Source organism: Dendropsophus ebraccatus, chromosome 7 (assembly GCF_027789765.1).
Source record: "Dendropsophus ebraccatus isolate aDenEbr1 chromosome 7, aDenEbr1.pat, whole genome shotgun sequence".
NCBI classification, from domain to species: Eukaryota; Metazoa; Chordata; class Amphibia; order Anura; family Hylidae; genus Dendropsophus; species Dendropsophus ebraccatus.
The window spans coordinates 75,681,639-75,707,864 of record NC_091460.1 but is presented as its reverse complement, the minus strand read 5'-3'; the positions used below and the strand labels follow the sequence as shown (position 1 = coordinate 75,707,864).

The following is a 26,226-nucleotide window of genomic DNA, read 5'->3' as shown; positions in this document are numbered from 1 at the left end:
GTGTTGGGGGGGGGGGGGGGTTGTCGGAAAGTGGTCAGATGCGAATAAATTTATTCGCAAATAGCCGTTCAGCGAATAAACTTCTGCATCAGGACATTTTCCACCCGCTGCGTCAGGGGAGCAGGAAAGGGGTGGTGGGGGGGAGGTTGTTGGACTCTGGGTCCGCTTAATTTATCATTTTTCACGCCGAAAAATAAGGGAACCTAAGGATGCCAGCCACACTTGTGCACACGGGATTTATGTAGAGGTAGTGCGCCTCTACATAAGGCCCCCTTCACACTTCAGAAAAATCTGTCCGTTTTTCTTATCAGAAATTCCTGTCAGGATTTCCTAACCCATAGGGTTTAATTGAACACTGACAGCCTTCGGGAATTTATCCTGAAGGGTGTCCATTCAGGAAAATGGGTCAGGAAATTATAGAACCTGTCCAATTTTCATCAGGATTTCCTGAACGGGTGCCCGCCATAGAAGTCTATAGGAGCTCAGGAAACCTGATGCTTTCCTGATACTTTCCTGATGCGCATCAGGAAATCCTGAAGACACTACTGATGGTTTCCTGAAGCCTTTTGAGGCCTCCTTAACAGGATTTCCTGACAGGAAAATTGCCATTGACGCGTGAATGGGGCCTTAATCAGCAAAGTGTTGGCGATGCAGGGACATTTTTAAGCCCGGCAACGCTGGACTTAATAAATGTCCCCCATAGAGTAGTTCATGCTGGGACAGGGGGATTTCAGCCTGGGGAGATAAAAAAAAAAGTGTCACACTGACCGGAGTAATAGCGATAAAAGTTGTCAGTGTGTTAACCCCTTCTTTCCCAATGTTAGGATACTGCCTATGGCTACTGCACTGTATCTGTATATATATATATATATATATATATATATATATATATATATATATATATATATATATATATAATGCAAGGGTAATATGATATAGATGTGTTTTACCAATGACCGGCCAAATATTTTCATTCCAACTCCCAGACAATTAGCAGCAGCTGAGGTGTATGATGAGGTTCTGCAGCAGCTGAGGTGTGTTGTATGAGGTTCTGCAGGAGCCGAGGGCAGGCTCGGACTGGCCCAGAGGGGAGCAGGGGAATCTCCCAGTGGGCCCTACCCCTTGGTGGGCCCCTAATTAGGAGCTGGGCCTTCCTGTTTAGAAGCTCCAGGATGACATATAATCCCCCAACACTGCTGCACACGCACCTCTATATAGTAACCTGGGGTTTCATCTTATTATATATTCATCTTATTATATATTATTATATCAACAAACTTAAGTGGCACGCTATGCCGTTTGCATAGAGTGAATGACAAGTTACTAGCAGTGAGCTAGCATCGCCATTCACATATACAGCTTCGTGCAAAGTTGCTATAGTAATGTGAAAGGTTTGGAACTGGTTATATCTAGTATATGTAATGTGGGCCCCTAAAATAAAATTCCCTGGTGAGCCCAAGGTACCCCAGTCCGATACTGCATCAGCCAGTACGTGACGTTGCATTATGTGACGTTGCAGTACGTGATATTATTAAGGAAAAGCTACACTATAGAGTTATCTTTCTGGAAGAAGGCTGTGTTCACACAATGCGTATATCTGTTGCATTTTAACATGCATTTTGATTGGTGAACTTATTTGGGACTTGGGAGTTCACCAACCAAATTGTATCATAAATATCCAGGTATGGATCCCCTCCTTGTCTATTCATTTCACCAGCTTTATTAATATAACTCTTTGGCAGCCCTTTCAACATGCAATTACATCAGATTGTCAGCAGTCTCCTTCATGTTAACAAATTCGCCATATATACCGTATACCAGTGGATTCTAAACTGAGTGACAGGAAATGCTGGGAATTGTAGTGTATAGAAATGTCTGTGAACCACAAGTTTCCCTCCAAAAAATTGGGAGGTATGGAGGAAGGGCTGATTGCAAAGCATTATGGGGAAGCTTGATGTCATGTGTTTTAAGTCGTCATCATCATCATAAACTTTACAGCAATGGAGCAGCTTTATAAACCTGCCATTTGCCTATAGCAACCAATCGCAGCTCACCTTTCATATCTTAACACGCTCTTATAAAATTAAAGCTGAGCTTTGATTGGTTGCTATGGGCAAGTTAGACTGCCTAAGTTGTGCATGGCAACCAACTACAGCCCAGCTTTTATTTTGCAAAACAAAAGCTGAGCTGTGATTGGTTGCTATGGGCCACATCAAACCATATTATTTATTATTCTTAGTGTGGCCTAACCATAAGCTGTTTGCTTGGTCACAAGTCTGTTTAGTGACCACTGCAGTAAAGTGCATCACCAGTCATTAATGGGCTAATGCTTCACCATGGACTGTGATGACAAGCTCTTATGTCATAAAAAATGTTCCATAAAGCAATGCACCGTGCCCTGATCAGTGCCATCTTGGATAACCAGAGGACCTTGAGCTTGATTACTGCCCCCTACCCTTGATGTAATTTGGAGGTTCTAGCAGGGAAAAGGGGTGGTCTGCTTTAGACTACCCTTTTATCAAGTCTACATCTTCTTGAGAAGTGGACCTGGATCTGTGAAGGAGAAGAGATACAGCCGCCTAGCCATCAATAAGGTGACAGCTATTGCAGCCAGATCTCTCTCTCACATCCTGTTCATTATATTTATAGTATGGTATTATCCTCCAAGCCCAGGGGTGGGGCAACTCTCCAGCCATGGCTCCCTCGAGGTTTCCCCCACAGGGGTTTTTTCCTCGCCTGAGTGCAGGAGGGTGGCTCTTCGTGGGTTGGGGGTCTGCCATTTTCAGTGTAATGTAATTTTAAATAAAATTGGGACCCTTTGACACCTGATTACAACGTGTTGTGTCGTGTTGTGTCACAATCTTTGGTTTAACTTATTATGCATGGGATTTGGGGATCCATCACATATTGCGGAGTTATAAAGACGGACATCTGCCTGCTACACAAATCTATCACTTGCACAATGAGCGGAAGTAGGATGGAGCAGTGGATAGTAGAACTCCTGCATGTATGTGCATATCCCGGGATTAAAGGGGCATTCAAATCTTGAAGAAAACAGATGCATCGCAAGGTTAATACCTACATCTGCAAGGTTTGTCAAAAGTTTTTTTCCAAGCAACAGGGTCACACCAACATGGACACCACCATAAATATACATCATATATATGTGGCAGGGAAATTATAAAATCAGGAATTTGATTAAATCCCTAAGGATTTGATGTACATGGGTGTGTGTGTGTACTGTGTATGCACATAACTAATGTGCATTTTTTTTTATATATCTGTACTGTTTTTGTTTGTATATATTGTGCATATTTGTATGTTATATGTATCTACACATTATGTTCAGTAACTTGTAGCTCCCCCTCCCATACCTAAACCTGCTGGGGACTGACATATTCCCTAAAGGAGGAGTCTTGTGAAACTAACAAATGACAGACAGGCAAGGGAGTGCATGAAGATAATTGAAAGAGTATACTTACCAGTCCCTGTGCCCCATAGCGCTGCTCTCGGGTCTCTCTCACAGCTGCCAGAAGTCATTTTTGCCCGGGTTCGGTGTACATCTCAGCCCTGGCTCCTCCAGCTGCAATGTCACAGGGCGGCTAATGGATATCCTGCTCAGCCAGTAAGTGACTGCAGCGGTGTCCTGTTATAGCCACTGATTGGCTGAGCGGGCGAGTATGTGACGTTGCACCTGGAGGAGCTGCAGGAGGCCGGTTTCTGTCAGATATCTTTAAGGAAGCGCTACAAGGGCACAGCAACAGGTAAGTATACTTTTGTTATTATGTTCCTGCACCCCCCCCCCCTTTCTGCCTGAGATTTGTTCCATGACACTTCTACTTTTAAGTTAAGTGGCACACTATGCAGTTTGCAGTGACTAACCAGTTACTAGCAGTGAGCCAGCATCGCTGGTCACATACACAGCTCTGTGCAAAGTTGCTATAGTAATGTGAAATGTTTGATGCTGGTTATATCTGGTATATGTAGGGTGGGCCCCTAAAATTAAATTCCCTGGTGGGCCCAAGGTACCCCAGTCCAACACTGGCTGAGGGTGTAGTGTGGGGTTATGCAGCAGCTGAGGCGTATGATGAGCTTCTGCAGAAGCTGTGGTGTGTGGTATGGGGTTCTGCAGCAGCTAAGGTGTACAATGAAGTTCTGAAGCAGCTGAGGTGTGTGATATGAGGTTCTGCAGCAGCTGAGGTGTATGATGAGGTTCTGCAGCAGCTGAGTTGTATTATAGGGTTCTGCGGCAACTGAGGTTCTGCAGCAGCTAAGCAGTATGATGAGGTTTTGTAGCAGCTGAGGTATGATGAGGTTCTGCAGCAGCTGGGGTGTGTGGTATGGGGTTCTGCACCAACTGAGGTGTATTATGATGTCCTTCAGCAGCTGAGGTGTGCATGATGAAGATCTGCAGTGGCAGCTGAGGTGTATAGTATGGGGTTCTACAGCAGCTGAAGTATGTAGTATGGTCAGCGGCTACTGGAGCCTGAGCGGAGAGCTGCATGAGGACAGAGATCTGAGGGTAGCTGTGGACAGCCGGGAGCATCTGTCAGGATACTTGCTTTCAGAAGATCCACCTATCTGTATGAGCTGACAGTATCTGCTGCCTGTATGACTGTGCATGTATGATCTGTCTGTATGGCTGTATATGTATAAGCTACCTGTATGAGTGTGCATGTATGAGCTGCCTGTATGAGTGTGCATGTATGAGCTCCCTGAGTGTACATCAGGGAGGAGCAAATTAATGGTAGTAGTGAAGTGCTTCGCGCGGCTGTCGACTTGTGAGCTGGCTGCCTTTGAGCTCTAGTCTGGGTGTCTGGAAAAGTTGGATACAGTCTTGGGTTAAGTTTTGAAAAACTGTATCCAGATTTTCAAGACATCTGGAGCAGAGCGAAGGTGTATTATGAAGTTGGCTGGGGATACGCTTGTTGTATGTGTTCTGCTGTGCAGATGGCACTGCTTCTTTCCCCTCTTTGTTCTCCTGTGAAAAGAGCATGATGTCACAGAAGTTGAGAGAAGACTGCCCCTTTTTTCAAAAGCCGTATTTCAGGTTACTTTTACCAGCAGTTTCCTGCAGGAGCTCCCCTTGGTGGCCATTACTGGGAAATATGAAAAAATTGAAAGATTCAGTTCCCACTCAAAGCTGCTGCGGAACATTTCATTTCAGTGCAGAATATTGCATCAGTGAGGATGCTGCTGCATTAATTTCCTATCTGCACCTGCTTTTATTAGCATTATTCATTACAAGGCAGCATGCTGTAATCACACCCCACTCTCCCTTAATGTATATGACAGGGAGATAGTGATGTAGGCTGGAAGGAAGGGGTGGGCACAGTAGGTAACATTACTTAGGGGGTATGGTTGGGGGACTTGAGAGCACAGAAACAAGAAACAGCATGGCCGGCATAAGCACAGAGCTTACCAGGGCAAGTGCCAGGTCCCTAAGTGCCTCCAGGGGCCCAGAGAGGGAGAGAGGCTGGTGTTCTAATGTTCAGCCCCCGCACTGCAGTGCAGGGTAAGGGCTGAACATCAGAAGACACAAAAGATGGAGCAGGACCTACACAGAGAGAAAAGGGTGAAGGACCTGACCACATGACCCAAAGGTCCTCAACCTTACAGTGTGGAGAGCAGTCCGACAGAGAGGAAGGAGGAGAAGACTGAACTGTAAGTGCTGTGTGTCAGTGTCTTAGTATAAGTCAGTCAGTAATGTGTGCTTGTGTGTTTGTGTATGTCAATGGATGATGGAATGATGGGTGCATAGTGGATGGATGGATGGATGGATGGATGGATGGACGGATGAGGGGCCTGCTGAGGCTCTGTCGCCCAAGGGCCTGCACAAAGCTAAATCCAACCTTGAGATCCAGCCAACCTTCCCATGAAATCAGAGGATGATGCATTGTCTACAGGGAGAGGGAGGATCTTGGGAGTTGTAGACAATTCACATTTTATAGTTCTCTTTTCAGCTTCCTGTCAGGGCTGAATTACACAAATTATACACAGTTTCTGATACTGGAGTGCCTCTTTAATGACAGAAAAAGTTGGCATCTAGTGTGTACAAAGCCTAAAATATCTATGGAATTAAAAGATAGACTAAAGAGGTACAAGATGCATTTTATCCAGGATGCTAGGCACTTGTTGGCAACAGGAGTATAAACGAACAGGCATGAACCAAGAACATAGGGACCCACAAAAATCAGTACTGTTAATCAGATATGTTAATAAGATCCTATACTGTCAACTGGGCCATCACCAGTGCCCCCAGTTTTAAAAAGGTACTCAGGTTTAAAGTCCAGGAGAGCAGTGTTGGCTACACCCTTGACATTATAAGCTAAATAGTAATAGGGGCCTAGAAAAATAAAGAGCCCACTGGGGCAATGGATCCACAAAGGACGATGAGGATGCATGTTATTTTAACAGTGGAATGGAGAAAATATATCAGTGACCAGGTCAATTTGTGCTTTAGTCATGGGGCATAGTTGAAGTCAAAAGAACATTATTTAGCATTAATCTCTTTTAAAAACCTGAACTTTCATGACACACCTTAAATGTACCTCTCCTGACATTTAAAAAAAAAATATGAAAATTTTCATTTTCAGACTGCAGCTTCAGCAGTCAATTTAGTGCCTAATTGTGTAACTGACATCACTTACAGCATTTGGTATCTTTTTTGCTGTTAATAAAAGCCAAATAGCCTTAGTGATGGAGCCTTAACTGCAGTTTTCAAGTAAGTGAGACATCTAGTGGCAAATTTTATAGCACTGTACTTCATATAAAAAACAGGCAAAAACATGAACAAAGTAATTTGCAAAAAAGTAGTACATCACCTCCCCTACTGATTTACCATTACTTATTGGTAATGACTGTGTCCATTTAAAACTGAGAGTTTTGAGCAAGTCTAATGGACTGATATCTATTATTTACAACCTAAGAGAAGTCCTGCAACTGGGATTGAAAGAAAGTAATAAGGGAGGATCACATGTTGAGAAAAGAGCACCAGTGGGTTATAGTGGGATAATACAGGAATATATATGAGTTTTTTAAATAAGTTGATTTATTTATTTCAGAACATTTTCCTATCAATATGCATGCTTGGCCAAGTGTGCATGTATTTATCTATGGATCTATTTATCTATGGATCAGAAATCACTGGAGTTGGATGAGATGTTTCCATTGTGCATGGGCACTATAGTATAACTACCAGACAGAAATCAGCCTGGCTGTTTTTTTTCATAATGGAATCAGTCCACATACCGGAGTCAATTTTTGTAGTAGTGACTTATGGTGATCAAGGAGAAAATTTAATGTGGCATGGATAATTGTCTTGGCAGGGGCAGTGTTGAGATAGTTAGGATGATGTGAGGAAGTAACTTCTATGTGAGTCAGAAATTGAAAGCAGTATAAGTTATTGGGCTTTTACTGACAGCCCAAACACATGTGCAGTGTCCCAGAACAGCCCTTATCCTCACACTTTTATTATAACCAGTTCTGTTCTGGAAAGCTATGGTCCACTGCAAACTGCGTGTATTGTGTTACCCTTCTCAGTATTCAGGTCTGCTATTCCATTTATTTATTGTATGTATATTCAGGTATCAGTGTCTAATGGTATTATGTCGCCCCCTAGTGTTCAAGTATGGTACTTCTCATGTATATTTCTCTGTATATGCCTAATGGTGTGATGATGCAATGGCTGGATGTCATGTGACTGTGCCCTGCTTCCATGGTAACACCAATGGTCATCGAGCTTTGGCTGGGGTTTACCATGTGACTTCCTGTTCTACCTCAGTCTATCTCCTGCCCCAGAGGGGATAGGGTGTGTTGCTCTGCTGTTCCTGTTCAGTCGAGTCTTGTCCTCCACCTTCAGGAGACAAGTTCTGTGTTTGTCCTCTCTCCCTGCTAAGAGAGAGGCCTGCGTGTGCTTTGCTGCTCCAGTCCACTGGCAGTGTTCCTGTCTCAAGTCTCAAGATTCTCATCTGGGTGTCGATTCTTCAGTCATTCTCCAGTTCCTCTCATCATCACCTTCTCTAATCATCAACAGCAAGTATTTCATTCAAGTCTCATTCCACCCAGCATCTCAACTTCAGTTTCACTACTACTCCCATCATTCAGCACGCTACTCTCACAGCCTATTGCAGCATCACCCATTACCCTGCTTTATTCAAGTCTGCCTTATACCCGGTTGCATCCGGAGAGACTGTTGCTACTAGTTACCACCGTTACAATTAAATATACAACTACCGTTGTTTCTGAACCTTGGCATTGGTGTGATAATTGGTGCCCTGACTAAGGACAACGAGGAATCGCATGCCCAGTATTTCCGCATGGTCAGGAGTCCGGTTTCCAGCTGTATCACCCTTGTGCCTACACCGTGACAACCCTATACCCTACAGCTGCCCCGGTTCCTGCCTGTTAGCACCATCTACACTGCGGAGTGGACCCTAGGGGCCAGGACATTGCACATGTAGTATGGCATTGCATCAATTTTAAAAACATTTCACACTAAGTTAAAGGAAAAGTCCGACAAGGGGCCATTAAAAAAAAAAAAAAAAAAAAAAAAAAAGGCAAGGGGGACATAAAGAACAAGCTTAACTCCAGTGCTGGATCACTGCTCCGAGACCACTGCGGGCTCTGGGATTTTCTTTCAACCAATGTCATGACCCGGTTAATTGACTGCCCACTCAGCGAATCAGTGACTAGGGCACGGCCCCATTGCAGTCACTGATTGACTGATCGTACAATCCATCAGCCAGAAAGGCATTTTCCCTCTTCTGGTAACATCATCAGGACTCGGGAGAAAATGCCTTCCGGCTGGGGTCTCGGGGCCAGTGTAGCAGTGCGACGTGGGCATGTGTAACTGTAAGTTAGGATTCTGTATTAAGATTTCCCCTGCCTCTGCTGGCAGGCAAAGAAAAAAAAAACATTGGTGGACTTCTTTTAATGAAAGAGTGAGTCCATTAAGCAGTCTCTGCAGCCTTTTTCTAGTTGAGTATGTTTACACACATAGAGTAGGACCACCCTTTGGACTCCTGAACGCAGAATTAGAAGGAATGTTAACAAAAAAAAAGTTCATGTAGCCGATACAGCAGTATCAGCTGCAGGAACCTGCTGAATGTCGTTGCATAGCATAGGTGTTATACATTGTTTAAACATAGCTTTATTATGTCTTGATGTCAAGAGCTTCAGTAATATTATGTAGCCAACAGTATTTTCTTTTTACTTGTGATTAAAAAAAAAACCACAATAGACAAAAAGAATAATATATGTAAATTAATGGGCAAGCATTCAAACAGGATTTTCTTTATTAAAATGACTTGACTGGTACCAAACTCTTTCAAAAACCTGCACCAAAGGACTCTGAAGGGTCTGCATGGGATTAGAAAGCGGTTCTGTTTTTTATTTTATTCTTAAAAGCGCTGCATTCGTGTCAGCCAGGCTGTGCTAAACTCTGCGTGTCATCCACATAAGTGAATAGAAATAAGGTGCCCATGGGCAAGAGTGGCGCTCTTCCTGGAAAACAGCAACCTATTTTGTTTTAATGTCATGCAACCTAATCTCTGTTCAGTATCACAGACGTGTTTCTTCGTGTATGTATGGGAATGCCAAAGTTGACCTCTTTCCTGTTATTCTATTTTGACTCAAGGGAACAGATACAATGCTGGAGGGATAAGCACAGTGTCAGTGCAGCAAAGCTTATAATATTGCTCCACAGTGATAATAACTGAAGCAATAGAAGCATACATACAAGCATAGGTTGATATAACATCCATCTGTAACTTACACAATCTCTGCATTTATGAAACTTCTACATTTGTAACATTTTGATAGTATGATGACTCACATGGTAAAGACGTCAAGTGTGTCCCCAGCAGTTCTTGCCATTTCAAAATAGGTCTGCAGAATGTTGACAGTGCCTGATAGAGCCTCGTGACCACAGCCACAGAACAGTGCAACCCCGGCATAGAGCAGGATAGTAGCAATCAATGATGCATATGGAATCCCCCCAAGGCATTTTATGCAGCATTCGAAGCAACCTTCAAACAAAACAGGGAGATACAAGGTGAAGTTGACATTAATGAAAATATAAATCTAAAAGTAGACAAAAGTGTAAATATCACAGACAAAGAAAATATGTTTTATTGATCCTTATTTTTACCTTCATATTGTTTACTTTATCTACAGTACTTGCTGACCACCAATGAGAAAAAACACAACTCACTAATATATAATAATCACAAATGAGATTTATTAGTTCATGATATAAACTGTTAAAATAATCTTGTAGGGTACAAACCCACTTGACGTATTTGCTGCGTGAATCAGTCTTAAAAATAAGCAGGCAAAACGCAGGTTGGCTTTATACAATTGTTCTGCGTTAAAATACGCAATTGCGTATTTTTGAAGCGTGAAGCTACATGCGTTTTTCGCACAGGTTGTTAACAACTGATGCTTTGCTAACAACAAGCTTCACGCTTCAAAAATACGCAATTGCGTATTTTAACGCAGAACAATTGTATAAAGCCAATCTGCGTTTTGCCTGCTTATTTTTAAGACTGATTCACGCAGCAAATACGTCAAGTGGGTTTGTACCCTAAGGGTACAAACCCACTTGCCAGATCCGCAGTAAGTTCCTTGCTGTGTTTTTGCAACGAGACGCACTGCAGGTCCCGGCCCTATACTTTCAATGACAAACAAACACGCAGCAGGGATGTACAGCGATCGGGGCTGGGGGGGGCAATCGGGCGATCGGGCGGCCGGGGCTGCAGGTGGGCGATTGGGGCTGCGGGGGGGGGGGGATCGGGCGGCCGGGGCTTCAGGTGAGTGATTGGGGCTGCGGGGTGGGGGGGGGCATCGGTCGGCCGGGCCTGCAGGTGAGCGGTCGGGGCTGCAGGGGGGGGGGGGCGATCAGGTGGCCGGGGCTGCGGGCGGCCCGCTGGCTGGAGCATATACTTCAACTGATCAGTTAAAGTATCAGCTCCGGCAGTCGTGGGATTAAGGGGGCGGGTTACAGACAAACTCGCAGCAGGGATGTACATCCCTGCTGCGTGTTTGTCTGTCATTGAAAGTATAGGGCCAGGATCCACAGGTGAGTCTCGCTGCAAAAACGCAGCAAGGAACTCACTGCGGATCCGGCAAGTGGGTTTGTACCCTTAAAAAAAAATCACTTGATTACACACAGTTGTTGCATAGTGGCAGCTTATTTGGTTTATAGTACTTGCTGAACAATACGCAACTCACGTGTGTTGAACTTTAGAAACATGCACAGATGTCCCCTTCCTTAAAACTTCTCGACTGGCTTGACATACAGTACACCAATAGAAGATAATGTAGACTCTGCCATGTTAATAAAATGTATGTCACCAACAGTCATTGATCGTTCAACATTAAATAAACATATACACTTAGGGGGACATGTATCAAGCAGTGTACCTTGTGCTCCTTAGCCTGTTCTGGGGTATGTGTGATGTGCACAGACCTTCCTCAGATTTACTAAACAGTGTAGCTCGGTGTATGTGTGAATATGACCTGTTTTTTTCCTTCTTGACTTATGTGGGTGTGGTTATTCTTAAGAATTTTCTTAGCTTTGATTTTACTTGTGCGCATTTTGGAATATTCGCATATTTATTTGCATCTGTACTCCAGTCCCAGGATAGCGAAATTTTCCTAAGTAAGGTCAATTCATGAATACCTGCAGTAAAATGCGCAGCGCCAGGGAAGGTTATTTATGAACCAACATGTGAATATTCATAAATACCTGACTAGGCTGCAAACATATAAGCCAGTGCACAGTGATAGAAAATATTCGCAAAAAAAGGTGCAAATGATAAATGTCCCCCTTAGTGTATACATAGGTACATAGTAAGGTTGAGGAAAGATACTAGTCCAAAAAGTCCAACCTACTGTATAATCTATGATGTAGACCTAGACAAAAAGCAAACCCCCCCATGAGGCAGTTGGCCCATAATAGGGAATAAATTCCACAGCGACTCTTAGTATGGCCGTGATACTAAATCCCTGTAAAACATAACTTCTCAAACTTTTTGAGTAGATCAACTGACATAACAACAAGTAGCAGCGGGTTTCAAAGTCCTTACATTTTTTTCAGGGGATGGAGTTGTTAAGAATGTATAGATTTTGTATCCTCGACAATTAGATTCCTTACAAGCAAAGCAAAGTCAGGGGTGGAAAAATCTGTATGCACAGTATGACAAGTGTACCTGATATTGTAAAAGATTCAAAAGGTTTTGTTAGATTAACCATTTAGGGTGGTGGCAAGTTGATTTTAGTGCTCTAACTGCTGTTACTGAGCCCCAGAGAGTCTACTCTATGGTACACAGCAATTTGTTATTCACTCTGTTTGCTAGTAATACACACAGTTACTTCCTCCCTTAGTTCTCATACAGTACGATCACAGTACAAAATCTAGTCCTTACTGTTCTGTCATAAAAAAAAGTACTGGAGAAAGTAGGCTGGACTTAACAGCTTGGCACTGTTCCGCTATAAATGGCTTATGGAGAAGAAGGGGCTTGTGATGCACTGACTTACCAAGCTTCTACGTGAGAAAAAAAATAGCAGCAGCAACACAGCAAGTAAGGGGTTATACTAAGCACTAACAGCTGAAGAAAAGTCTGCAGGATAAAGAGGGTGGAGTGAGGGAGATTACATACAGGAGGCAGCACTGTGTGCATACAAAGGCTGAACTCTTTGTGGCCAAGAAGAAGGCTCCAAAAGATAAAGTGGATAGGACCTTATGTAATAGCTGATTAGGAAGCTACAAAACTAACTGAGAAACCACACATACAGTATGAATGAACATTTAATGCTCAATCTAAGATCATTAGCTCATAGGGGATTTAAAACTCCTAATTAGAATCATACAGTATAAGCATTGTATAACCACGCATTTCACTGGATTATTTCTACCCTGTTAGGGGGAATTATGTATGGTTAAATAAACTGTTCAGGAACATGTATAAGCAGCTGATATATATATATATTTTAGACCAATGACATACAGTATACACCATAGAGGCAGACAAAGCAGTTGTCATTGGGCCTTAGAGAAAGGGAAGCCCTGGTTGGGCCCATGTATTTTGATGCCTGGGGAAAATCTGTGTAGGACTCTGCCCTTTACAGGAAGGCATTTTTAATAAATTAGGGATAAGCCTTTGGTCCAAAGGCCATGTAAAGGGTGTGAGGGACAGTACAAGGGTGTGAGGAACAGTATAAGGCTGGGTTCACACTACGTTTTTGCAATCCGTTTTTTTCATCCGTTTTTTTTAATGGACACAAAAATAGTTTTTTTGTCCGTCATAAAAAACATCCATTTTGATCCATTTTTTTTTTTTAAATGGAAGTCAATGGAAAAACAGATCAAAACGGATGCACACAAATGCATGTTTTTTTTTCATTGTTTTTTTGCAAACAACGGATGAAAAAAAAACGGATTGCAAAAACGCTGTGTGAACCCAGCCTAAGAGAGAAATAATGAGGTAAAAAATATGCAGTCACAAAAATTATAAGTCATTTTTCTTTTTTTTTTTTTTTTTTTTTTCTTTTGGGGGGGGGGACTTGTAGCGTCGTCATGGATATTCTGAAATTTCATAAATAGCAGAATTTTGCTGTCAACTATAGTTTGTGACAGCTCTTACAGTGAATATTACTTGTTATGTTGAAAAAAACATGGACATCTTAGAAGGAGGTCTCCATTGCATTTTTCTAGATTTAGGAAGATTACAATAATTACAAATTAAGTGACACCCAAGAACAAGTCATCAGATAGCAGCTACTATTACTCTGATATGATAGTGCATTTAGAATCCAGCTCATTCCACAGCATCAACTGTGAAGAACAATACACAGCACGTCTCTCACCTAGGAAATGATTATATGTTCCTGGAATCTACATTTATCCAAACTGCATCCCAAGCCAAATGCAGCAGCTGCAGAGCTATGTTGCTTAGTGTACTACAAAATATTCAGAGATTGCCAGATGGTGTAGGGTGGGCACACAGTGATTTCATCAAAATTCTTTCACTTACTGTATTTTGACCAGATAATAACATAACATGATCAGACCTACCAGAGTCTTCCAGCTAATCTACACACTAAGGGGGAATTTACACAGATTTCATTTGCTTCAGACAATTCATTAACAAATCTGACCTATAGCACTAAATCCATTCAGATTTTGTAATAGCTATCCCCATAGGCTGCAATCACATCATAATAGTTTCCCTTTATGTTACACTGCAGATCATCTGAATTTTTGCTTCCCTTCTGACCTCAAAGGGCAAAAATCTGCAACAAATACACAATAATTCTGCATTATAAATTGACATGCTGTGGTGCTATCGTATCCCGATGCTAATTTCCAGCCCTTGTATCTACAATAAAAATATACAAAGAAAGCGGGAACTTAATCAATAGTCAACAGTTAATCTAAAGGCACAAAATGTTCAAATGGGTCATCTGGTTTTGAAAACCTAATTTTAAATTCTCTATTCATGAAATCTGAGATAATATATGAAAGCCATAGCACAGAGCAATTGAAAAGATCAGTATATCAGTGTATTACGTGATACCAAATGGATGTGAATGAGAAGTGTTTAAAGGGGAACTATCACTAGGTTAGACGAATCTAACCTGCTGATATGTCCCTATTGCGCAGGAGATGCCGAGGAGGAAGGTATGCGCCATTCCTGTGCAGTTAGTAGTTTTCCCAGCAGTACGGTAAGACCATTAGGAGCACTGGGGCATCCATTAGAAGCACTGCCCACCCCCATAGTGCCAATCCAACCCCAGCCAGCCCTTTTCATTCATTATAGCTAGAGAGGAGTGGGCCAGCTTAGGGCGGGCTGGCACAATGGAGGCAGTGCTCCTAACAGGTGCTCCAATGCTCCTATTGGCCTTAGCTGACCTTGGAGAAAACTTCTAAATGCACAGGAATGGCGCCAAGGAGAAAGTTAAAAGGCATACCTTCCTCCTCGGCGTCTCCTGTGCAATAGGGACATAGCAGGTTAGATGCGTGTAACCTGCGGATACTTTCCCTTTAATAGTGCTATAGTAGCACTTTAGGGAGTGTATACACATGCTGCCTAATTCCCTACAAAGCTGATCATTGTGCAATGATAACAGCAATCGGCTCATGAATAAGCAAACTCTTGTTCATCTGCTGATCACTGGGCCTAAAACACCGGGCAATGTCAGCCTGTTTGTCCAGTATTTGCCCCCTGTAATAGTAACAGACAACTGCTGTGTTCCCAGACAGTACAGTTTTCGGTGCTTTCTGTAAAATACTAAATAGATCCTGAAATATGACAAGCTGCGAGGCTCCAGGGTTAAGAAATACTGCAGCCCACAGGTGTATAAAATACAATCATCACTACCTGTAACTAAGGACTTTATATGTAAACAGTTTTGAAGAAGTTCCCTGAAGCATTTATCTGATCAATACACGTGTGAGGTTAAACTAGTTACATACATTGAATATAAACGCAAATTCATTGCCACAATTTGTAGGTGAAAACATGCTGGTGGTTATGTGACTGATAAACTATGCACTATCGATTCTCTGTCTTGAGAAATGAATATTATAAATAAAAGTATTTGCAGCCCTATTTACCAGTAAATATTTGCTTTTCTAATGATTCATCTAGTAAGACATGTGAGGGTATGTTCATGTTTTATTCAAAAGGGGTCTATGTGCATAATAAACCACCAGCAAGACGTTGAAGATGCAGAAGACGCAGTGTAAATAACCATATCTCCATTATTTTGTTGTGCTGTGGGGATTTGCCGAAAAATGTTTTTTTTTAGAGCATTTTATGCAGATCGGCATGAAATGAGAAATCCGGCAATTTTTTTTATTTAAGGATTGTATTGCCCCCTCAAAAGTTATACAAATCACCAGTATACACTTATTACGGGAAATGCACATTAAGTGCTTTTTCCCTGCACTTACTACTGTATCAAGGCTTCCCTTCCTGGATAAAATGGTGATGTCACGACCCGACTCCCAGAGCTGTGCAGGCTGTGGCTGCTGGAGAGGATGATGGCAGGGGGACAGTGAGGGACACAGGGCACTGGAGGGTCACTGAGCATCCCCCTGCCATCATCCTCTCCAGCAGCCACAGCCCGCACAGCTCCGGGAGTCTGGTTGTGACATCACCATTTTATCCAGGAAGTAAAGCCTTCATGCAGTAGTAAGTGCAGGGAAAAAACCCTTTGGGGGACATTCATTAAGTCCGATGTTTTTTACACCGGACTTAAAAATGCCCCCGCATCTCCGGCGCTACGGAGATTTATGTAGAGGCGGACTGCCTCTACATAAATCCCGTGCAAGCCTGTGCGCATGGCCTAAAACCTACGCCAGCTGAGGACTGGAGTAGGTTTTCGGCGTATCTTTAAAGAAAAAAAAAAAAGATAAAATGCGTGGACTATGAGTCCGTGCCCCCCGCTCCGCCCCCTCCAGACCCCCTCCCCGCCCCCAGGCATACCCGGCGTAAAGAGCCGATTTGCGAATATTTTATTTGCAAATCGGCTGTTTTGCGAATAAATTATTCGCAAAAAGTCTCTTTACGCCAAAAAAAAAAATAAAAAAAAAAGCCGGATGATACATGTCCCCCTTTATGTGCATTTCCCGTAATAAGTGTATATTGGTGATTTGTATCCTTTTGGGGGGCAATACAACACTTTAATAAAAATTTCCAACGGACCTCTCCTTTAATATGGCAGCACATCCTGAAAAAATACTGCACGGCTTGATAAAAATGTGCATGATTTTTTTTTTTTACAAATAAGTGAAATGTTTTCACCTGGTCAGGAGCAGACGTAGTATTGGGCCAATTAAATTTTTTTTTTACAAATAATAAATAAGATGCACTGGCAGAGTAAATTTTTTGTCCAATACTACAAAAAGACAAATACTAAAATAATCGCAGCAAATATTCAACCGGTGGATACTCCTTGGTAATTACCACTACATCTGAAAAATTGGTGCAAACACTATACACTATATTCACCTAAAAATAAGCGCAAAACCCTTATAAATGTCCTTCTATGTTTGTGTTGTACTTCGGCAAACCTGCAGAATGGCATGCCAGTGGGTTATGTGATAACTGCCCTAGATCTGTTCTATGGATCAAAGTCTAGTACTGACTACTCTCCACTTCTAGGTGTACACAGTTTTTTGCAGGAGACATTTGACTCATGGTGGCTGGAGAAGTTGAATGCAGCCCTAGGGAATCATAGCCTATACCCATGTTTTCCAGGCAGCCATATGGATACTTAACACCATTCCACACATTAGTAATAAAGTCCAGCATTATCCACCTCAGCTCCATAAACACACATATTTACACATTAGCATAGCCTCCACCGTGAGGTCTCCTCTAGTGTTTAGCCTGTTAGCAGTGGCGGTCTTTGGCACCAAGCACCCCAAGCGATCGCTTGGGGCCCCCAACATCCAGGGGGGCCCCCACGCCCTGCTCTTGTACTCAAGACCGCTGGACAGGGCCGCTTCCCCGCTCGCTGCTGCCATCTGAACTGTAACTATGAGCACTTGTAATGAGCGCTCATAGTTACATGCAGCAGCACTGACAGGGCGGGAGACATTGGCTCCCTTTCTGTCAGTCACTCTTGTGGCCGCAGGAAGGGTTTTCCCTGCAGTCACAAGTGGCAGCTTTGTCCTTGTGGTGCCGGCAACAAGAGTGAAGAGAAGAGGAGACGCCCGGACCCAGGTGAGTATAAGTGTTTGTTTTATTGTGTTATATACTATATGGGAGGGGGAGCACACAGTAGTCTGTTTAACTGGGGGAGCGCACATCGAGGGTCTATATAAATGGGGGGAGCACACAGGGGGGCTATATAACAGGGGGAGCACACAGGGGGGCTATAGACTACTGGGGCTTCACAGAGGGGTCTATATACTACTGGGGGCAGCACACAGGGGGTCTATATACTATATGGGGCAGCACACAGGGGGTCTATATACTACATGGGGCAGCAGAATGGGGTCTATATACAACTTGGAGAGCACACAGGAAGTCTATATCCAAGTGGGGGAGCACACAGGAGGGCTATATACTACTGGGGGAGCACACAGGGGTCTATATACTACTGGTGGGGCACACAGGGGGTCTATATATTACTGGGGGAACATACAGGGGGTCTATATACTACTTGTAAGGCACACAGGTGGTCTATATATAATTGGGGGAGCACACAGAGGTCTGTATACTACTGGGGCAGCACACAAGGGTCTATATAATACTGGTTGGGCACACAGGGGGTCTATATACTACTGGGGGAACCACACAGGGGGGGTTATATACTACTGGAGGAGCACACAGGGGTCTATATCCAAGTGGGGGAGCACATAGGAGGTCTATATCCAAGTGGGGGAGCACACAGGGGGGCTAAATACCCCTGAGGGAGCACACAGGGGGCCTATATACTAGTGGGGGAGCACACAGGGGGTATATACAACTGGGGGCAGCACACAGGGGGTCTATATACAACTGGGGCAGCACACAGGAGGTCTATATACTTCTGGGGGAGCACACGGGGGGCTATATATAACTGGGGGAACACACAGGGGTCTATATACTACTGGGGGAAGCAAACAAGGAGTATATACTACTGGGGCAGGACACAAGGGGTATATACTATTGGGGGCAGCACACAAGGGGTAAATATTACTGGCGGTAGCGCACAAGGGGTATATACTACTCGGGGAAACACACAGCGGTCTATTGTTTTGGAACGCGTGTCGAGGGGGAGGCCCCAGACATAACTTCGCTTGGGGCCCCAGAAATGCCAAGACCGCCCCTGCCTGTTAGTGAAAGCTCACACGTAGTAGGTCTAGGAGGTCACCACTGAAGATGAGAAGACACCACCAAGCACGGAGCACGGCAGATACCAGCAGTGTTATACACATATCAATCCTATCTTAAACAGCCACTTGATTTTTAGCTGTCGTCCTATACTTACACTATTTGAAATGCTTTTTTTTCTACGTATTTGCTGACAATTATACCTTTTTTTTTTATAAAAAAAATGTCATAAAACATACTACTGTAAGCATAAAAATCAAGACAGACAATGCAGCCTACAGGGTGTATTACAAAGCCCATATGATTGTCTCCTATATTGGCCACAACATCAGGGAGCCAGGACCAAACTAACCCTCACTAGAGTGCTTGTATAAGGGGGATACATGAGGGGCTCCAAAACATGGAAGAGTTAAAATCTTTCCATTATAGCTTTTCTCTGTCAGTTTTACTCCCGATCATTGTACAGTATTGACCAAACTTCTGTAATGATGGGTGTAAATAAAATGTTTTCTAAAATACTATTTTCCTGACAAACCTGACTCATTCCCAAAAAGGGGCCTGTCTGTATTTATGCCAATTTATTGTTCTCATGTACAGTTAACTTTTTCTGTGGTACAAATTTTGGTCCCATGTTTTATGGAAACTAACACCATATAAACCTAGCATTTTCTGTGGCTCAGACTAACCACGTGTACTGTGTTGTTCCATGCTGATTGGGAATGTGGTGGAATTATTTAAATTGCTGTTTCCGGGTATATTCACACATCACAGCGGATTTCACACTGCCATGTCACAGCGCTGTGAATTTGATTGCAATTAATGTCTATTGCACTCTATTTTTTATTCCACTGCTAGAATGGAGTGCCATGGCATTGTAAAACTTAAAACAATAAAGAAGCCATTCTTACCTTTCCCCCTCCCCCGATGCCCTCCTGTGGTGTCCCTGTGTCTGCAGGTGACCACAGACAGGTAAGAAAGATTTCACAATACGGTACGTGTGAATTTAGTCTAAAGGGGTTTTCCAGCCAAAATGTACTGACTGGTCACTGATTGGGGTGCCAACACCCGGCACCCATGCTGATCAGCTGTTTGACACCCCACTACACAGTGAAGTAAGTTTGTGGTATAAAATTAACTGCATAGTGTGGCACCAAACAACTCTTTGACACAGGTGCCGAGTGTTTACACCCTGCCAATCAATAACTGATTTTTTTCCCCCAGGAGGAGCTAAAGGAGTCCTTTATTACTTTGTCCTTTACTACTCCTTTAGCCTAGTCATTTATTAATTATTATTTTTATAATTCATTCCAAGGGGAACTCCAAAGGGCACAGTTACATGCATAGGCTATATTCACACTATTGTATGTTTAACAGCGTCCATTGAAAAGCAACGGAAACTGTTAAACTTCTGACCGCCAGGCTGCATTCAGGATGTTCCTGCGGCTGATGCCTCTGTATCGGCTGCAGGAACATTTTTTTCTTTTACTATTGAGTTATGTGCACCATCGGGTGTGCCTGCAAATCAATTAGCCATTCACTTCAATGTAATGTGTGGCCGCCATCGCTACATTATATTAATAGATACGTTATTTTAATAGCTACTATGTGTGAACAGATACACTATTTTTACATAACGCTGTGTGAACATATCAGGTGGCATTGCATAGACTTCAATACAATGCAACCTTTGCAGTAAATAACGGACACAGATTCCATTGCAATCAATCTTTACTCAAATATTACGTTGTATAAATGTAATACAGCCTCATACTGTACAAAACATAAATAATAGGCATGCATTAAAGGTGGCACATGAAAGTGGCTCATTTTTCATTACATGTAACATGTTCAGTTCTGAAAAAGTCAAGTAATATATATATATATATATATATATATATATATATATATATATATTGTAATTCCCACTTTACCCCTCCCCCTTCCCCTTGTGTGACCCTCACCATGTGATCCAGATTTAATAATCTGAGGACAAAAAATGTGTGGGTTTTCCCATAGAAACCAATCACAGATCAACTTTTGTTCCTGAAATTACTTCAGTTACATGAAGGCTGAGCTGTGATCGGTTGTCATGGGAAAACCAGACAGTTTTGGTTTCAGGCAGATTGATAAATTTGGACCACACGCTAACATAATATCAGCATATGGGAGGGATAAATTAAAAAGTGTGAATTTTGTTGATATGTAAATGAAATAGTTTTACCTTTTCACAACTCACTGATAAACATATGTTAGTTTTGGGTTTATTTTAAATTTGTACATGCCCTCATGTAGCCACAAAACCCAGGCAGCTTGCAACATCACAAAGAACACTCCAAATAACCTACTGGTATACTATGGAAACCCACTAGTCAATCATTAATAATTGAAAGAACTTTGCACAACTGAAAAACCGCACATGACCCATGACATCTCTGAAGGAGTTACAGGCCTCCATGGCTGAGATGCAAGAAATGTGATTATAGAACATGCTTCAGGGCAGAGTAGCCAAGAAGGAGTCAGGAGAACTGGAATTTTAGAGAAAATATCTAAGTCTTTGACCCAAATAGAAAGCCAAAGCTAGAGAGAAATATTAATGCCCTGAAGTAGTCAAGGATGGCCCAACCTCAATCTGACTGAGAATTTGTGGCTGGATCTGAATACTGCTGCTCACGTACATCTCTTAAGCAACCTGGCAAAGACTGAACAACTTTGTAAGATGGAAGTGAGGAAAAAAACAGTGCTTTCAGGTTCCATGCTGACAAAGATATATTTAAGACTCTTTGACACATGCACGAGCCTTAAGCTGCAACCTAAAAAGGTTGAATAAGATCAGAAAAACATGGCTGCTTGCTTCTAAATACAGTGGAGAACATTTCCTTGGGTTGTGCCGAGTATTGCAGCTGAGCTAAGGCTTTGTTCACATTACATTTGTGAACATGTTTGATATATGTCCCAGGAAATGTCCCTGAATGCAATATGCCTATCAGAGCCATAAGCCCAAGTGCAGAAATGTTGCATAGGAGCAGTATACTGTGATGAGCAAAACTGAATATTGAGACCTTTTGTTTAGCTCTGGCCACATAAACCAACAACCAGCCATTAGGCTATGTTTACACGGCATGATCATTAATTCCGGCCATAGGTAGCAATAAACAACGGTCATTCACATAGAATGGCCGTTGTTTTTACAGCGTGGGAACATAGCCTTAGATAGTAACTTTACTTAGCTTCCATATAATGTATTTCTATGCATGACTGGCGTGGTATACAGTGTATCGTGGTTTACTTTGTTTAACAATGGTGACTATGGGTGACCTATTTAAATGTATGACTATACAATGGCACATATCAGAACCTATAGTTCGAGTTATGTTTCCTACCTATTTCTCCAAGATTTAAAGGGGTTATTGCAACTCCATGGGGTTGTTTAAGATTAGAAAAACATAGCACCACACTGGTTCGCAGGTTATGTGTGGTATTGCAACTCCAATAACTTTTAACTTAAAGGGGTTGTCTAAGATTAGAAAAATATAGCACCACACTGGTCCGCAGGTTATGTGTGGTATTGCAACTCCATTAACTTTTGACTCTCTGATATGAACAAATGCAATAGGTGTGGCGGTTTTTGAAAAAAATAAAATACAAATTAACCCATGTAATCATTGATGTTATCAATACACAGAACATATCAATAAACCATTAAACCTTATAAAAAAGACCTTAGTGGCAACTGATAGACTCTGTATGTAAGCTACAAATGACTTTGTCTTCTGCTGAACCTGTGCATTGTTGTGTCTGAGCCTGGACCCACCAGGGGATCCCCTGATAAGTTCATGAATCAGTCAAACTCAGTGTGAACCTATGTTTAATAGCCCTATGTACTGTTAGAGACATTTATCATTAACCCCCAAGACCCCAACGGAATATTATAAGAATTTCCAAATTATAGTTCCAGCTTTATTTAATCCTATAGGTAGATTTTTGCTGGTCATGTGATGGACATTTTGCAGACCTTGCGAATCCTACTGATCCTACTGATTTGTTGTATTAAAGGATATTTCATTGTTTTAATGGACTACTACAGATGCATAGCAAGATGATGCTATTAAAGTCTTTAGAGACACAAATAACAAAATGAAATTTTTATACTACGGATGACGCCAGATTAACTGTCGGGTTCACAGATTAGATTACAATCAGGAAAGCATACTCAGACACTGTATTTCTAGTAAATTCTACAGATTTGCTCTAACAATTTGACTATGCATACCATAGTCAAATTTCATTCTAAAGGAGTTTTGGAATAATATTCCAAAGGAAATGTCTATGGTTTGCAGATACTTCTCATAAAATGTTGTAAACAACTATTCCATAACAAAGATGAATCCAGCTCAAGGTTATTAGCCATACAAAACAGACAGAAGAAGCCTGATGCTGAACAATTGTTCACCAATGTGGCCATAAACACTTTAAGTGCATTGTCAGGAATGTGCAGTAGCCTGGTGTGAACCAAGCCTGTTTTTGCTTTTGTGTTACACACCCGCTTGCTTCTCAACATCCGGCAATGCAGAAGTTACTCAAAACTCTGTTAGACTTGATTGTTGCAGCTGACCAAGTCCTTTGATTAACTTTTTCCTCTGCCTGTCCGAAACCTGGAGGATCAGAGTGGTGATCCAATCACATTGGACAAGGACAATTAAGCTTTCTTGGAATGTTCTGAAGACATTATTTTCTGAAAGATCATTAGTGGATGAAAGATTTTCTCTGCATGAAAGATCTTTCATTGTACTATAGGTCAAAAATTCTTATCACAATGCAAGTGCCGACGCCAGAGTGTACAACTGGCCACCCGCAGGTGCAGGTGTGAGACCATACGGCTGGTTGTAGGGAGTGCACTGACGGCGTCCCTGACAACCAGATGGCGTCTTTTGTTCTTGTCACACCCAGGGCTTCACCGCCCTGGCTGATCAGGCCAGGTGTTCAGTGTAATTTTATGCTGACTGGTGGCCGACTTCCCCAATCACGCCTGGGGCTGGAATTATTATTATTTATTCTGAAGAAGTGATAAGTTCTCAGTCCTAAACAACAGATTAAATTTCCTTGAAGTAGAACTGTAATTGTGCTGAATGAAAAAGATGAAAACTCTAAGTAGGTACTTATAGCATGTTTACTAAAAGTAAAAAGTAACCATGTACAAATGTAATTTTCTTACTATAGACCCTATCATTATAATCAGTCTGCTATTTTGTATAAGTACAATTACCAAATCCTGCTCAATGCCTTATCAGATTATCACTGCAGTTGTAGAAAAACTGGTAAAACATTACTCTTTAGGATGTACTATATACTCGTGATGCTCAGTAAATTTACTACAAACACTATAAGCGCATCCATCTATAGCTTTAAGGATTGTGGCAAATACACTAACGTTCTAGAATTCTTTCACTCAGAGACAGATCTTTTAAATTAAGCTTAAATTACATTATAAATAAGCTATGCCATTGATTGTGCTCTTAGCATAGTTCACATATAAAGCGGTTTTGTTGCATTTTCATTACAGTACTTTTGCGGTAACATAGCACTTTTACTGGACTTTTGCTGTACTGTGACAGTACTGCAGTGATACTGCAAGCTGTAAACACAGCCCAATGGACAGCTACTATGTCAAATGGCATAGTATGGCATCTTATTGAGAAAAAAATCATTAAAAAAAACACAGCCAAGTAAATGTGAAAATATTTTCTTTAATCTATGCTATAACAACCAAAAAGGTAATACACAAAAGCAAAAAAAAGTTAAACAAGCAAGTATGGTAGGCCCTTCCAATCAGTTTTTCACAAAGCATATAAAAGGGCCAATGTATAGACATTATCTGCTTATCAAAAATATCATAAAGCTACATTATTTTATTAGTCCAGTATAAATTAATATGTTTAGTGCCATAAAAGGTTATCCCAATTAAACTTATCCCAATTAAATTCAATCAAAAAAATAAAGGAGTAAAATAAACATGAGCAAAAAAAGAATGGAAAAAATTAACAAACTAAATGGGGAAAATGTACAGTACCTTTTCATAGAATTTGTAAATAATCATATTGAGAATGTCTTGTGTGATGACTAGGTGGGCATAGCCAAGAACAAGATATTTCATATATTAGTAGTGTTGAGCGGACCTGTCAAACTTTTGGATTTTGACAAAGTTCTGTGACTCAAAGCTCAGCGTTTGATTTCCTGTGGCTGCAGAAGTTGGATGCCACCCTATGGCTGTCAGGAAAACCTGGATACAGTCTATGGCCTATGTCTGTGTCCATGTTTTCCAGGACACTGAACCCAAACAAACAGTTTGACAGGTCCGCTTATCACTATAAATTAGCACTTGGTTGGTTGCTTTTTGAATGGCCCTTTTTTTTTTAACCTTTTGATTATTATTTAGCACACCCATCAGAATACATTTTTCTATATGTTTTGGAACATGGTGCCCACCTACAGTAGTTTGCATTAGATTAGTTTCGAGTAAGATTTACTATTTTCCCCTCTTGGCTTTGAAAAAAACATGTTAAATGGTTTATCCAGTGGTAACATGGCCACTTTATTCCAGAGATAGCACAACTATTGTAATCAGTTTAGGTGTGGTTTGCAATTGAGCTCTATTAATTTCATTGGAACAGAGTTGCAAACCTGCACCCAAACTGGAGATAAGAGTAATGCTGACTCTGCAATAAAGTGGCCATGTTTTTCTACCCCTTTAAACTACACCTTTCTACAAAAGGAGTTCTCGAAGCTTTTTCTAGAACTGTTATTTTTAAAGGTTTTGATTGGCCATCAATCTCTACACTGATTGGGGTAAGAAGCAAAATGCTAAGGTCCCTTAGACTTACATTGTAAGTTCACCTCTTCTCCTGGCTCATCTTGTGAAGAGTCAGGGTCCTAAAATACTCTATGAGGTAAAAAATTTTTTTACAGTGACAGTGTCCATTTGAAGGAAAACTGACTGCTGACAATCATAGCTACAATCTCTGCCAGGCATCAATAGTACAAGGGGCATAGATTAAAGAGTTACCTTTTATAGGCCTAGTTCTTCCTGCCCTGCTCCACTGCCTCACTACATTAGTTTTTTCATTTGTTTTGGCTACCATTTTGCTTTGTTTTCACTGAGCACCAACTCAACCCTGTGATTAGGGGAAGTAGTTAGATTGAGCATTATTTGCCATAGTCTACAACCCTATGACACACATCGACATTATTAACCCCTTAATGACCTGGCCCAAAATGACCTAAAAGACCATGACAATGTGACCTAAAAGACCATGACAATTTTTATTTTCACATTTTCGTTTGTCCTCCTCACCTTCTAAGAGCTATAGCGCTTTAATTTTTCTATCTACAGGGCAATGAA

General features: G+C 41.8%; 1 protein-coding gene across 2 annotated transcripts in view; it reads right to left on the bottom strand.

The window, feature by feature from the left end:
• Positions 1–26,226, bottom strand: part of GPM6A (glycoprotein M6A) — a 224,098-nt gene that overhangs the window by 31,488 nt on the left and 166,384 nt on the right. For both annotated transcript variants that reach the window (XM_069977799.1, XM_069977798.1), the window contains exon 2: positions 9,836–10,028. In XM_069977799.1, coding sequence (XP_069833900.1) covers positions 9,836–10,028 — 193 coding nt within the window. The remainder of the gene's footprint in view (positions 1–9,835; positions 10,029–26,226) is intronic.